This window comes from Microtus pennsylvanicus, chromosome 2 (assembly GCF_037038515.1).
Source record: "Microtus pennsylvanicus isolate mMicPen1 chromosome 2, mMicPen1.hap1, whole genome shotgun sequence".
Classification (NCBI taxonomy): Eukaryota; Metazoa; Chordata; class Mammalia; order Rodentia; family Cricetidae; genus Microtus; species Microtus pennsylvanicus.
In genome coordinates this window covers 33,564,346-33,579,557 of record NC_134580.1, presented here as the reverse complement: position 1 = coordinate 33,579,557, position 15,212 = coordinate 33,564,346, and the positions used below count along the sequence as shown (strand labels likewise).

General features: G+C 49.4%; 1 protein-coding gene across 2 annotated transcripts; it reads left to right on the top strand.

Annotated features, from left to right (window-relative positions):
- Positions 1–3,862: 3,862 nt before the first annotated feature.
- Gpr84 (G protein-coupled receptor 84) lies at positions 3,863–6,178 on the top strand. 2 transcript variants are annotated; one of them, XM_075960858.1, is made up of 3 exons: positions 3,863–3,995; positions 4,310–4,510; positions 4,800–6,178. In XM_075960858.1, exon 3 carries the CDS (start codon positions 4,808–4,810, stop codon positions 5,996–5,998), a length of 1,191 nt encoding a protein of 396 aa, XP_075816973.1. In that variant the 5' UTR covers positions 3,863–3,995; positions 4,310–4,510; positions 4,800–4,807; the 3' UTR covers positions 5,999–6,178. The 2 variants fall into 2 exon arrangements, with proteins under 2 accessions (XP_075816973.1, XP_075816972.1); XM_075960857.1 differs by lacking the exon at positions 4,310–4,510.
- The last annotated feature ends 9,034 nt before the right edge of the window (positions 6,179–15,212 follow it).

Below are 15,212 nucleotides of genomic sequence, written 5' to 3'. Positions count from 1 at the left end.
AGTGGTTGTGTAAAGCCAGCTTCCCAAGGGGGGGGGGGGGAGAGAGAGAGAGAGAGAGAGAGAGAGAGAGAGAGAGAGAGAGAGAGAGAGAGAGAGAGAGAGAGAGAGAGAGAGAGAGAGAGAGAGAGAGAGAGAGAGAGAGAGAGAGAGAGAGAGAGAGAGAGAGAGAGAGAGAGAGAGAGAGAGAGAGAGAGAGAGAGAGAGAGACTGGGAGTCTCAGTCCTAACCTAGTTAGTGTAAACTTGGCCAGAGGAAATCCTTTCGAGTTCCACTCGGGGACTGCAGCTGAGGCTGTTGAGAATTCGCTACAACTCCACAAGGCGGCGCTAAGAACGCAGAAAAGGAGTCTTCCATTCCGTTAGTGTTTCTCGCGATTCTAGGGAGCAGGGTCTATACCCAGACTAAGGAAAGAACCCAGGCTTTTCTGACTATATTAGGAACCCACACCAACAAAACAGACAGGAAGCAGGGATGGGCCTCATATACTGACTCCGGATCTTTGTCCTGGATGAACCTGAGTTTTCTACCAGGTTTCTACCTCCTGTATCCAAGCCCACCGAGGCCGAGGCTGTGCCATCTACAGATCTGCTATCGTACTCTCGTCAGGACCCAAGTGGCCTGTGTCTTGGGGCACTTGGTGTCTTGGAGGGTACCTCTTCAACCGCAGAATCCAGCCCAAACACTGTAACTGACACACCTCTCCACCCCATCTCCTCATGCCTTCCGGCTCTAGAGGTTGGGTGGACTAGTAAACCAAAACAAAAGCCAAACTCAAACCCAGAGTCTGCACTGGGCCCCGGATTTCTCACTTCTCTCCCCACTTCCCAGTCTTGCAGAAGACAGGAGGGAGGGTAGGATGTGGTTGAAAGAGGAAGGAGACCGGAATAGGCCCCCTGGGTTTATCAACTGGAGTAGGGCCCCAGTACATCAAATAGGAATAGGCCCCCTGGGTTTATCAACTGAAGTAGGGCCCCAGTACATCAAATGGGTTTTTCTACTTTGCAACTCAAAAAAGGCAGAAGAGACGGGGCTACAGAAATGACTCAGTGGTTAAGAGCACTTGCTTCTCTTTCAGAGAATCTGTGCTCAATTGCCACCCACATGGCAATTAAGTACCTGAAACCCTCTTCTGGCCTCCCAGGGTACCAGGCATGCACACAGTGCACAGACATACATGCAGACAAAACACCCATACACGTAAATAATTCTGTTAGAAACAGACGTGAAAGGTTGTGAAGGAAGAAGGCAAAGGTGGCCCTTCAGAGGAAGGAATGAAGGAGGCGCTCAGTGAGGGAACTTGTTACAACTCTAAGGACTTTAGTTCTTGATGCTCCCCCAAGTGATCCATCTACACTATGGCATGCAGGTTCCTCACTCTCCTGCCATACACACACAGAATAAATAAACAGACTTTACAAATGAAAAAAAATTAAATGGGCGGAAAACAGTAGCTGGGCCCGGTGTGAGGAGGCTGACAGGGAGGGATCAGAGAGATGAGCTGGAGAGGCTGGGAAACTGATATGCCCCAAACTTGGTGTTTCAAAACAGAATCTATCATCCACCCCTCTCCCTAAGCCTGGTCCTCCTTCCATGTTCCTTACCTTTCCTTTTGGTATTAGGACCTGAACCCTAGGTATTGTACCGTTGAGCCACACCCTAGCTCTCCAGTCTCATTGATTAAGAGCCCCACCAAACAACACAAAACAGAAGTCATCATTTGTGTTTGAAACAAAGTCTCTGTTCCCTTCCTGACCTCAAAATGCCAGGAAGCCTACTGCTTCTAACTCATTAGACCTGGGATTGCAAGCAGGAATCAACAACCTGGTTCTACTTAAGTATCTATGGTTTTATTTTGTTTTGGTATGGCTTTATGAGACAGGGTTTCTCTATGTAGACCTGGCTGTCCTGAAACTCATTACATAGACCAGGCTATCCTTGAGCGCAGAGATCCACCTGCCTCTGCCTCCTAAGTGTTGTGCCTTGATTAATTCATTTTTTAAATTTTTTGTTTGTTTTTTTTTCAAGACAGGATTTCTCTATGTAACAGTCCTGGCTGACCTGGAACTCACTGAGATCCACCTGCTTCTGCCTCCCAAATGCTGGGATTAAAGGAGTGTGCCACCACCACCTGGCTTAATTTATTTATTTTCAGACAGTCTCTTGTAGCCTGGGCTAGCCTCAGAATTACTTCATAGCTGAGGATGACCTTGAATTTCTGATCTCTCCACTTCCTGAGTGCTGGAGTGCTGGGATTACAGGTATGTACTTGGATTAAACAGCTCTGGGACTTGAACCTGGGACCTTGTACATTCTGGGCAAATGCTGTACTTATATCCTCAGCCAAATTTAATTAATTGATTAGTTTATGTTCTGGTGGTGGTGGTAAGGTTTTTGTTTGTTTGTTTGAGCAGGGTTTCTCTATGTAACATCTCTGGCTGACCCAGAACTCAGTTTGTAGATCAGCCTGGCCTCAAACTCACTGAGATCCATTTGCCTATGCCTCCCAAGTGCTGGGATTAAAGATTTGTACCAACAACAACCGGTCAAATTTGCTTTTTTTTTTTTAAAGTATCAAGGAAGCCAGGCGATGGTGGAATACACCTTTAATCCCAGCACTCAGGAGGCAGAGGCAGGCGAATCTCTGTGAGTTCGAGGCCAGCCTGGTCTACAAGAACTAGTTCCAGGACAGGCTCCCAAGGTACAGAGAAACCCTGTCTCAAAAACTAAAAAAAAAAAAGGAAACTTACTTTATTTTTTTAAAGATTTATTTATTATGTATACAGTATTCTACCTGCCTGCCAGAAAAGAATACCAGATCTCATTATAGATCGTTGTGAGTCACCATATGCTTGCTGGGGATTGAACTCAGGACCTCTGGAAGATCAACCAGTGCTCTTAATCACTGAGCCATCTCTCTAGCCCTCTAAATTTACTTTTTATTTGGAGATAAATTCTCATTCACTAAAATTACCAAGACTGGCCTAGAACTCACTGTGTAACTCTGGCATGTCTCGAGATCCAACAGTGATTGTCAGCCTGCACCACCAGCTCCTGTTCCCACCTTTAATTCCAGCACTTGGGAGGCAGAGGCAAGTGGATATCTGTGAGCTCCAAGTCAGCCTGATCTATATGGTGAGCTCCGGGTCAGCCAGGGTACAGAACTTGTACGGAAGTTGGAGAACGATTTGCAGGAGTTGATTCTCTATTTCTGTCATATAGGTCCTGGAACACAACTCAGGCCATGGCATGGCTTTACGGGCTGAGCCCCCTTTCCAGTCCTAAACCCACATCTTTTTATCTGACTCCACTTCTCAGATGTGCTGATGTAAACCATCTCCAGACCATGAAGAGAAGAAAGGACGTGCTATTGCAAACAAACCTAAGCTCTCTGGGTTTTAAACTCTGGGTTTCTACCATTGCTTCTAGAACATGCTCTTGGCTTCTGACATCTAGAGAAGTGGTCCAGTCAGGTGTGGTAGCTCATGCCTATACTCACAGTGCTCAAGTGGCTGAAGCAGGGGCATTTCTATGAGTTCTAGGGCAGACTGGGATAATGAGTCAGACCCTGTCTCAAACAAAAACAGAAGTGGTCTGGAGGATCTGACATTGTCTCCCTGATCAACAGTTCTCAGCAATGACCTTATAGAGGTCCTGCCACACAGAGCAGAAGGAAACATCATTTGGGGTCCGGAAGCACAAAGGGAAGAATGAAGTAACTCTGGAGTAAGTTGCAGGGGATTTCAACAGATAAGCTTGGACTTTAGTAGCCAAGATAAAATTACTAGAACTGGCTGGAGGCGGGGGAGGAAGTGGATAAGGTTGGGTAATTAGGGAGTTTCTTACTCTTTCGGTCTAACGTGGTAGAAGCATTATGTGTCCAGCTGGAAGCCTGGCTACTTCCCACTAAGATTGGAAGTCTGACTGCCCCAAGGAGGCTGCACTAAGTGAGCTGGACTTTGTTTACTGAAGACAAGTGTGAACACCAGGAATCTCAGGTGAGCATGTAGTGTGTGTGTGTGTGTGTGTGTGTGTGTGTGTGTGTATGTGTGTGTGAGTGTGTGTGTATGTGTGTGTGTGTATGTGTGTGTGTGTGTGAGTGTGTGTGTATGTGTGTGTGAGTGTGTGTGTATGTGTGTGTGAGTGTATGTGTGTGTGAGTGTATGTGTGTGTGTGTGAGTGTGTGTGTATGTGTGTGTGTGTGAGTGTGTGTGTATGTGTGTGTGAGTGTGTGTGTATGTGTGTGTGAGTGTATGTGTGTGTATGTGTGTGTGTGTAACAGTCTCACTTACTTAGTTCTCTCATTTCCCAGGTAGTTACAATCAGAACATTTGAGGTCAGGAGAATATTGGTACAGACCTGAGGCCAGAGAACCACTGTGAGTTGAGGCAGCCTGAGCTACATAACAATACAATCAAAGAACAAAAAGAAAGATGAATGCTCACTGTGCAGAAGGAGGAGCAGAGGACAAGGGACTCCTGACTGATCTTCAGGAAGGGAGAAGGATGCCAGGGTAATGGGAAGAATTCCACACATCCTGGAGAGGTCTGGGGTTGAGAGAAACAGAATTAACAGGTGTCCAAAAGAGACAGTTGATAAGAATTTAGGAAAGAAGTCTAAGAATGTGAAAGAAAGGTCAGAGAGAGCTGGGAGCTTTGAGCTGAGGTGGCATGGGAAAGGCTTTCCAGAACCGTGAATTCTAGTGAATTCTAGGAGCAGAACGGGGGTGAGGGACAAAGCTGTTCATTCGAGGCAAGACAAACACCAAGTTCTCATTCCGCCTCCCCCTCATCTCCCTTCAGCTTCTACCATGTGGAACACCTCGAATACCAACTTCTCCTGTTACCACCAGTCCGTGTTGGGCTATCGTTACTTTGCTGTTATCTGGGGCGTGGTCGTGGCTGTCACAGGCACCGTGGGCAATGTGCTCACCCTGCTGGCACTGGTCATTCGTCCTAAGCTCCGAACCCGCTTCAACCTACTCATTGCCAACCTCACCCTGGCTGACCTACTCTACTGCACGCTCCTGCAGCCTTTCTCCGTAGACACATACCTCCACCTCCATTGGCGCACTGGCGACATCTTCTGCAGAATATTCGGCCTCCTCCTCTTTACTTCCAATTCTGTCTCCATTCTCACCCTCTGTCTCATTGCTCTAGGACGCTACCTCCTTATCGCCCACCCTAAGCTCTTTCCCCAAGTTTTCAGCGCCAGGGGGATCGCGCTGGCGTTGGTAGGCAGCTGGATTGTGGGGGTGGCAAGCTTTGCCCCACTCTGGCATGTGTTTGTCCTGGTGCCACTGGTCTGCACCTGCAGCTTTGACCGCGTGCGAGGCCGGCCTTACACCACCATCCTCATGGGCATCTTCTTTGTGCTTGGGCTCAGCAGTGTGGGCGTCTTCTACTGCCTCATCCACCGCCAAGTGAAGCGTGCTGCTCGAGCGCTAGACCACTACAGGCTGCAGAGGGCCAGCATCCGCTCTCACCAGGTGGCTGGGACAGATGAGGCCATGCCTGGCCACTTCCAGGAGCTAGACAGCGGGCTTGCCTCAAAAGGACCCAGTGAGGGGATTTCATCTGTGTCAGTCAGTGCTTCGACCACGCAGACCTTGGAAGGTGACCCGTCAGAAGCAGGGGACCAGGGCACCAGAAAGGCAACCCAGCATATTGTAGAGAGAGGCCTTCCTGAAGCTCATCATAGGGTCCGGGAAACTGCAGGAGAGCGCAGAGCCCCGGATGCCCCATCGGAATTCGGAAAGGTGACGCGCATGTGCTTCGCGGTGTTCCTCTGCTTCGTCCTCAGCTACATCCCCTTCTTGCTGGTCAACATTTTGGACGCCAGGGGCCGCGCTCCGCGGTTAGTGCACATGGTGGCTGCCAACCTCACGTGGCTCAACAGCTGCATCAACCCGGTACTCTACGCAGCCATGAACCGCCAGTTCCGCCACGCATATGGCTTCATCCTGAAACGCGGGCCACAGAGTTTCCGTCGGTTCCGTTAAAGCTGGTAGTTCATTCATCAGGCCAGCCCAGCATCGAGCGTGGTCCGCAGGATAGGAGCCCTTTGATCCTTGGACATTTTTACAGACAACCTCATCGGTGTTTGGGCACACCCCTTTCCATCCAGGAATCAATGTGTCAGTCCTGCGTCACCCAAGGTCAATTATTAATAAATGCATCACGCTTACCCACTCTGCACATGTTTGGGTGTTTGGGTGTGCATGCGTGTGTGCGTGTGGTGTCTTTCCTGGTCTCTTTCCACTTTTTTTTTTTTTTTTTTGAGACAGGGTTTCTCTGTAGCTTTTTGGTTCCTGTCCTGGAAGTAGCTCTTGTAGACCAGGCTGGCCTCGAACTCACAGAGATCCGCCTGCCTCTGCCTCCCGAGTGCTGGGATTAAAGGCCTGCGCCACCACCGCCCGGCTTCCACCTGTTTTTTTTAAAAAAGATTTTTATTTATTATGTATATAGGTTTCTTCCTTCATGTATCCTGCAGTACAGAAGAGGACACCAGATCTTATTACAGATGGTTGTGAGCCACCATGTGGTTGCTGGGAATTGAACTCAGGACCTCTGGAAGAGCAGCCAGTGCTCTATTCCTCTGAGCCATCTCTCCAGCCACCTCCACCTTTTTTTTTCAAGGCAAAGTTTCTCTGTAGCTTTGGAGCCTGTCCTGGCACTAGCTCTGTAGACCAGGCTGACCTTGAACTCACAGAAATTTGCATCTGCCTCCTGAGTGCTGAGATTAAAGGCAGGCATGCACCATCACCGCCCAACTTAGTTTTTTTTAAATTAATAGTTATTGAGCTCTGCATTTTTCTCTGCTCCCCTCCCTGTCTCTCCCCTCCCCAGTTCAACCCTCCCCCAAGGTCCCCATGCTCCCAATTTACTCAGAAGATCTTGTCTTTTTCTACTTTCTACTTCCCATGTAGATTAGATCTATGTAAGTCTCTCTTAGTGTCCGCATTGTTGTCTAAGTTCTCTGGGATTGTGGTTTGTAGGCTGGCTTTCTTTGCTTTATGTTTAAAAACCACCTGTGAGTGAGTACATATGATAATTGTCTTTCTGTGTCTGGGTTACCTCACTCAATATGATGTTTTCTAGCTCCATCCATTTTCCTGCAAAATTCAAGATGTCACTATTTTTTTCTACTGTGTAGTAATCCATTGTGTAAATGTACCACATTTTCCTTATCCATTCTTCGGTAAAGGGACATTTAGGTTGTTTCCAGGTTCTGGCTATGACAAACAATGCTGCTATGAACATAGTTGAGCACATGTCCTTGTGGCACGATTGAGCATCCTTTGGATCTATACCCAAAAGTGGTATTACTGGGTCTTGAGGAAGATTGTTTCCTAATTTTTTGAGAAATCGCCACACTGACATCAAAAGGGGTTGTACCAGCTTGCATTCCCACCAGCAATGCAGAAGTGTTCCCTTTTCCCCACAACCTCTCCAGCATAAGTTGTCATCAGTGTTTTTGATCTTAGCCATTCTTATAGGTGTAAGATGAAATCTCAGAGTTGTTTTGAATTGCATTTCTCTGATGACTAAGGATGTTGAACATTTCCTTAAGTGTCTTTGAGCCATTTTAGATTCCTCTGTTGAGAGTTCTCTGTTTAGGTCTGTACTCCATTTTTTTTTACTGGATTATGTGATCTTCTGGTGTCCAATTTCTTTTTTTTTTTATTTTTATTTATTTATTTATTATGTATACAATATTCTGTCTGTGTGTATGTCTGTAGGCCAGAAGAGGGCACCAGACCTCATTACAGATGGTTGTGAGCCACTATGTGGTTGCTGGGAATTGAACTCAGGACCTTTGGAAGAACAGGCAATGCTCTTAACCACTGAGCCATCTCTCCAGCCCCCTGGTGTCCAATTTCTTGAGTTCTTTGTATATTTTGGAGATCAGACCTCTGTCTGATGTGGGGTTAGTGAAGATCTTTTCCCATTCTGTAGGCTGTCATTTTGTCTTGTTGACCATGTCCTTTGCTTTACTAAAGCTTTTCAGTTTCAGGAGGTTCCATTTATTAATTGTTTCTCTCAGTGTCAGTGCTGCTGGCGTTCTATTTAGGAAGTGATTCCCTGTGCCAATGCGTTCAAGTGTGCTTCCCACTTTCTCTTCTATAAGGTTCAGTGTGGCTGGCTTTATGTTGAGGTCTTTGATCCATCTGGACTTGAGTTTTGTGCATGGTGATAGATATGGGTCTATTTTCATTCTTCTACATGTTGATATCCAGTTATGCCAGCACCACTTGTTAAATATGCTTTCTTTTTTCCATTTGATATTTTTTGCTTCTTTATCAAAGATCAGGTGTTCGAAGATGTGTGGATTGATATCCGGGTCTTCTATTCGGTTCCATTGGTCCTCCTGTCTGTTCTTATACCAATACCGGGCTGTTTTCAGTACTGTAGCTCTGTAGTAGAGTTTGAAGTCAGGGATTGTGATGCCTCCAGAAGTTCTTTTATTGTACAGGATTGTTTTGGCTATCCTGGGTTTTTTGCTTTTCCGTATGAAATTGAGTATAGTTCTTTCGAGGTTTTTGACGAATTTTGCTGGGATTTTGATGGGCATTGCGTTGAATGTGTGCCCGGCTTAGTTTTTACAACAGTGTTTCTTACTGAACCTGCAGCTCAGAAATTTGGCTATATTGGTGATCCAGCACACTCCAGGTACCCTCCTGACATGGCCTCCCCAGAGCTGGGATTACAGACATGCATATCCACGCCCAGCTTTTACAAGTGTGCTAGAGATCCAAACCCAGGTCCCCATGTTTGAGTAGCCCTCACTTCCCAGCCCACCGCTCTAGCTGCACATTGCACGCTTTTAACGCCCAGGAATGTTTATGTGGGAAAAAAGATCTAAGTCGGGATCAGAACTGAAACATAGTAGTTAAGGCTTTGGGGTGACCTGTGCTAGAGCAATGTAGAAAGAGCTATCCAGGTATAGACATAGTCTGTGACTGACAGGGTTCCAGCTTGCAACACATGTATGGGACTTGGAGAGATTTAGCTTTCTTTCCCTTTCCCCCCCTTTGAGCAGTCTTGCTATCTAACCCAAGTTGCCCTCAAACTCGAGACAGTCCTGCATTAAACACACACAATTATAGGTGTGCGTTTCTTTCCTTAATAAAACTGCCCTGATACCCACCCAGGCCAGGAGGTTTATTCAACACTACAGGTTACATCCCTGCAAAGAATCCTGTTCATTGTGTCCCAAGCAAGGAGACAGTCAAGGTGGAGACTGTGCTCTGGGAAGATGGAACTGAGCTTAGTGGGTGGCAGTTGTACAAGGGAGGCTCTCTTTCTCTGATCTTCCTGTCCATGCTGAAGAAAGTCTGCAGAAACGGCTTGAGGGCACATCTTCCCCAAGCATCTTCCATTCTGTAAACCGCCTGGAAACACAATGTCCACCAGATGGTGCTGGATCTCTGTGCTTCCTTTCTGACTTCCGGTTGAGTATTGAAAGTGCCAGCAAGATCACTGACCAAGGGTGGAGGAACAGGATTTGCATCTACACACCACCACCACCACCACCATCACCACCACCACCACCACCACCATCACCACCACCACCACCACCACCACCACCATCACCACCACCACCACCACCACCACCATCACCACCACCACCACCACCACCAAACTTGGAAAGGAAAATGAAGAATGAGGATTTTTTTGGTTTTTGTTTCGTTTTGTTTTTCAAGGCAGGGTTTTTCTGGCTGTCCTGGAACTCACAGGCTGACTTCAAACTCATAGAGATCTACCTGACTCTGCCTCCAAAGTGCTGGGATTAGAGGCGTGTGCCGGTACTACCCAGCTCGGTTTTGCTTTTTGATAAAGGGTCTCACCATGTAACCATCTCATGGTCCTCCAGCCTCAGCGTTTTAGAGTGCTAACTATTAAAGGCATGGAATCCTTGCTGAGATCATTGTTTTTCTTTTCTTTCTTTTGAAACGTGGTGTCGCTACGTGGTCGAGGCTGACCTTGAATACCTGATCCTCCTGCCTCAGATTCTGGAAGGTGGGAATTTCATGTGTCAGTCACTATGCTCAACTCCTAGAGCCTTTATCCTCCTCTAAGGTGGGACAGGGTAAGGTCCTGGGTGAGCACCAGGAGAACGCTGGGGATGGAATGTGGGTTGGGTTGACAAGATGACCCTCCACACGGCCCTTTTCTATCTCTAAATGCCTGTTTTGAGACAAGAAAAATTTTAAGTATTGAAATAAGAATAGAAAGATACCCCCCTCCCCGCCCCAGGAGGGCTAATCCAGAGCCTGTTTCTAGATGTTCTCCACGGTCTACTGAGACAGGGTGCAGACAGATGCCTGGGATTGTGGAGCTGAGACCTGTGTGGCAGCTTCATGAACTTGAGACCTTGGGTCACTCTAGGCTTCGGGTTTCATGATCTGTGGAAAACTGAGAATAGGGGTACTCTCTGTGTAGCGCTAAACCATGCAAAGATATTTCATGGACGCATGAAATTTCCATGACGAGATCTATTATACTTTCTTACAAAGGGGAAAACAAACACCAACAGGTTAATTTGTTCAAAGTCAAAGGGCTAGTAAGTGATAAACTGTGGTTTGAGGGCAAAGTGTAACCAGAGCTGTTGCCAGCATTAAGGACTAACCACTACAGAACAGCTGCCTAGCACTACAGAACAGCTGCCTTGTTCTGGGGACCAGGCAAACTCTAAAAGTTCTTCCTGCTCAGCCCTTCCAGAGTCTGAAGGTTTGGTCTACAAGGGCTAGTTCCAGGACAGGCTTCAAAGCTACAGAGAAACCCTGTCTTGAAAAAAACAAAACAACAACCAAGATTCTGAAGGTTGACAACTCTGAGGCTTGTAAAAGGGTTCACTTTTCAATTCAATTCAAAAGCTTCCTCAAAGTAGAAGGGAGCGACCACAGAGACTGCTCTTAGACATCAGAGTGACTTCCTAATCTTCGATTGCTGGGGGCTGGGGGAGGGGAAGATTTAGAGGACTCAGAGTCTGAAGACCAAAGGACTGAAATTTAGCAAGGAAACTAGCAGCTGTTTCACCCTTGGGGGGGGGCCCTCTGCGATCATCTCCTCCCTTCCTAATTTCAATAAAGGCTGGGTTAGGAGAAAGAGAACAGAAAACAAGGCTTTCCTGAGGGTTTTCTCTTGGGGCACTCTTCGGATGAGAAGTCAGTGCCTGGATCACCACTTCTATCTGTCAACCTCCCGCGCGAAGCCTCTCTTTGTCCCTCTCCATCTGGGCGTCTCTCGGACAGACTGCAGTCTCAGGCCCGCCCGCGCCCGCCCGTCCCCGCCTCGCGCCTCCCCCCACGGCCCCGCCCGCCTGCTCTCGCTCGCGCGCACACACTCTCTCTCCTTCGCTGTCTCTCGCAGGCAGATTTATGGTCAGCCCGGAGACTCTCATTGGCCGAGCGCTGACAGCTCTTGATTTAACGCCACCTCTCATTGGCTGTTCTTGACAGGTCGATTTACGAGTCGCGTTGCCATTGGCCCAGCGGCCTCGGCCCTGATTTACAGCTTGGTGGGCGCCGAGGGGGGGTGGGGCGCGCCTGGGAGCGAGGCCGCGCGCCCCTCCCCCGCGTCCTCGCGTGCCCGCCGCGCGTGCCCGCCGCGCCGCTTCGGAAGCCGCTCGGCGAGGTACGAGAGCCGCTGGAGACCGGCGGGCCCGAGGTCGGCGGCGCGCAGCCCTGGGAGATCTGTAGCGTTTGTTGCGCGGGACCCCTCCCACCCACCTCCTAGATTTACGAGTTTAGACTCGGCCTTCAGGAATTAGGAATATTTATGCTTCTTTGGGAGTGAGGTTTGGAGGGTGATAAATAAGGGGCCGCTGGGGTGCGATGGGGGCTCCTATTTCGGACACGGCCACTTTGCCAAGGACCCCATCAGCGGCTCCCTCTAATCTCAAGCCAGAGGGAGCTCCGGGGCTGTGGGTGGTGGGCTTTCGATACCTGCAAAAGAGTTAGAATGGTTCGGCCCTTGAGAGCCCCCGCCGATGCCTGCTGAATTTTGCAACTTACAGGATGGAAGGCAGATCAGGGAGGAACTTTGTGAGCATACTGTCGTTCTTGAAAGCCCTGGTGGGCAATTACAGCCTTTCTGCAGAAGACCGGGAGAAATCTGCCGTTACTTAACCTCTAACTCAGTTGCCGAGGAATGAATGGGGGAGAGGCGCTAGCAAGCAGGTTTCTCGGGGTAGACATCTCCCTCACAGAAAAGGGATTTGAAATCTCCCACCGAGCCCACATCCTGGATCCTTGGGAAAGAAGGCTAGGAATGTGGCGCCCAATGCATCTCCTAGGAGCCTCCGTCCCCAACCTATCCACCCCCATTGCTAGCTGAGAATTAAAAACACTCCTCGCCCTGGGCCTCCAGGAAATGGGCAGGGGGTGGGGTGGGGTGGGGGATCTGCCTAAGGATCCACATGCTTTCTCCAGTTCTCAACCCCTGGCCAGCAGCGTCTTGGCTCTAGGCGTGGGGAGGTAGCAGACAAAGGATAGGGGCCATGACATAAGGGGGATCTACAGAGAACTGGGGAAGTCACCCTGTCCCCACCCATGACCCGGGTGACACTGGCCTCAGCAAGAATGGCCACAGCATATATATATACCCCCGCCTTCCCGCAGTGAGATGGGGGAAAGAGGAGAAGGGTCTAGACTGGCCCTTTAAGAGCCACTTAGGGTCAGAAAACCTGGCCTGCAGAGAGGAAGGAGCTGATGTCAGAAGACGTATGGGCAGCAAGATGGGGATTGATGCTAATGGGGGAGTTAAAGCTAAGTACCCAGACACTCAGAGGGCAAAACTGCAGATCTGTCTTCCGTATGCTCACCTCCCCCCAACACCAAGGTTGTAAATCTGCCTCCTCGAAGGAGGGAAGTGGGGGGGGGGGTTAAGAAAAAAGACAGGATCGCCTCTCCTTTTTCCTGCCCCCTCCCAATTCTTTTGTTTTCTCCCATTCCATTACCCTTTCCAGTAAAATTTCCAACTTCTAGCTTTTCATCAGAAATAGAGACAATGATTGCTCCGTATGGAGGAGCTGGGGAGCGGATCTCAAGTTTTCCCTCATCCGCTCTGGGTAGAAATGGGTGCTCTTCCACTTTGCTCTCTAGCATCTGTTAGGCAGGAAGCAGGGTGTTGGATTCCAGGAGCACCAAGATTTTGGAGGGGTCTCCATGGGGAAAGTTAAGAGTCCACCCACAGAAGATCAGCAGTCTGGATTCTCAGAACCCCTCATCACACTAGCCTCTCTTCCATACATCCTGTCTTCTGAGGAGCTTTTTCTGTGTGCCCTGAGAGGAAGGAACCCCAGGAGGCAGAGATGGTAAACCCTGAGCAGCCCTGTTGCCTTATCTTCAGCTGGAACCATGCCTCCTGTCTTTCAAGACCCCTACTTCCCTTCCTGCTGACTGGCCTGCTATGTGAGGGCCCTCTGTAAATTAGAAAGCAGTCCTCTGTACCACATCCCTAATTTTCCTAACCTAAGAAACAACTAGAGGCCTGGTTGCCTCTGGTTTCCAGTCCTACTCAATACCCATAAGAGGGTGACCCTGTGACAGGAGTCTCATCTGTTTCCCTCTCAAAATTTCCTTTAGAGGCCAAAAAATGCCTCAGGGGCATCTTCTCTGTTTTCAGAGAAAAGGAAGCAGCAAGGTTGAGTTGAACACTAGGGGTTATGGGCAGGAGCCAGAAAAGCCCAGGCTTCCAGCCTTTTCTAACAGCCCAGTGTCCCCTCCCATGGCAGGGAGGTCAGTCCTTGCCTTCAGCCCTGTTCTGACTGCTTCTCCACACTGGTAATAAATCCTGTCTTTGTCTCCCCTTTGACCCAGGCCCCAGAATCTGGGGGAGGGGTTGCTGCAGAGGAGGGGACAGACAAGAAGAGTGGGAAGAGAGATGGACAGGAGCGGCTGGTGGGCAGCCATGGAGTGCAGTGAGGGGAGGGGACCTTTTGATTCTTCTGTGGGTTCTGAACATTCCAGCAGGATTGTTCCTGAGAAGATGTGGAAGTACCTTCAGAATGATCTCTGGAGGGAGCATCAAGAATACTGGGACATGGTGTGAGGAGCCTCAAAGAGGCTGCCGAAAGGATAATATTGTGGACACCATCCTTTTCAGCACCTCGGGCCCCCACATACATGTGTCATGTGCACACACATGATTTATGACCTGCCAGCATAAAGCAGCCCAGGAGAGCCAGCTTGCCTTCTTCTGGCCCCTCCCCAGCAGCCTTTTTGAGCTGTCTTCTGTCTCCACCTCCGTTCTTTCTCTGCTCTAGCCCTGCTTGCCTTCTTTGTACAGATTTCTCTCCCAGATTCCCGCTTTCACTTCTCTCCGCTTCCGCCTTCACTGCTTCTTTTTCCTTCTTATGTCCTTCTTCCCCTTTCCAGCCCCTGACACTGTCATCCTCCTGCCTCAGTTCCACCATGTACCCTGTTGCAACCCTGCAGAGAACTTTGGGTGTCAGGTTACAAGGATAGAAGGGAGGAAAACAGACTACATGGGTCCCAGCTTTAGTGGATGCTAGCGGGCTCTGCTCTGGCCAGGAAGTGGTAGAGCCAGGGTGCCTGGGAGGTAAGCAGAGAGAAGGAGGAGAGCTGAGAAGGACCTAGGAAGACCCAGGAAGACATAGGGAGAGGACACCAAAAGGGAAACACCAAAGAAAGAAGGCGGACCTGTGGGCTTATATGAAACACAGATGGAGACACGAGGCCTGGAGACCCAACCAGAGATGTGGAACTTCAAAGTCCACAACCCAGCCCCAGTCATGGTCTTTGGTCTACCTCAGCCCTCTGCATCTAGTTCTGTAATACAGGCTCCATTCTGTTAGCCTACTCCGTCCCCCGTCCTCCCCTGCTGAGAATGACATCAGCTCTGGCTGACACACTCCTCAGTCCTGCTGCTGATTTCTTTCCCAGGGGTGTAGCAAGGGTGTCACCCTTTACCGACCCATTCCTTTTTCAGGCAGAGAGGGAGCCAGAGCTCCCCCAGCCCAGGGCCCTGCAGTCCTAGTGGGAGGAGGCTTCCTGGCCTTGGTGGGAAGAGGGGAGCATGGGCACTTGAGGAGGAGACTGTGGCAGTAAATCACCCTGTGGGGGGCTCCCTCTGCCTGGGCTCGGTGGGGTGGGGGCAGCGTGGGGAACCGCCACATCTGGCAGGCAGGTGTCTGGCACTGTTCAGACTGTAGTCTCTTTCCCAGCCAAAGGGGGAAAAGGGAGGAGG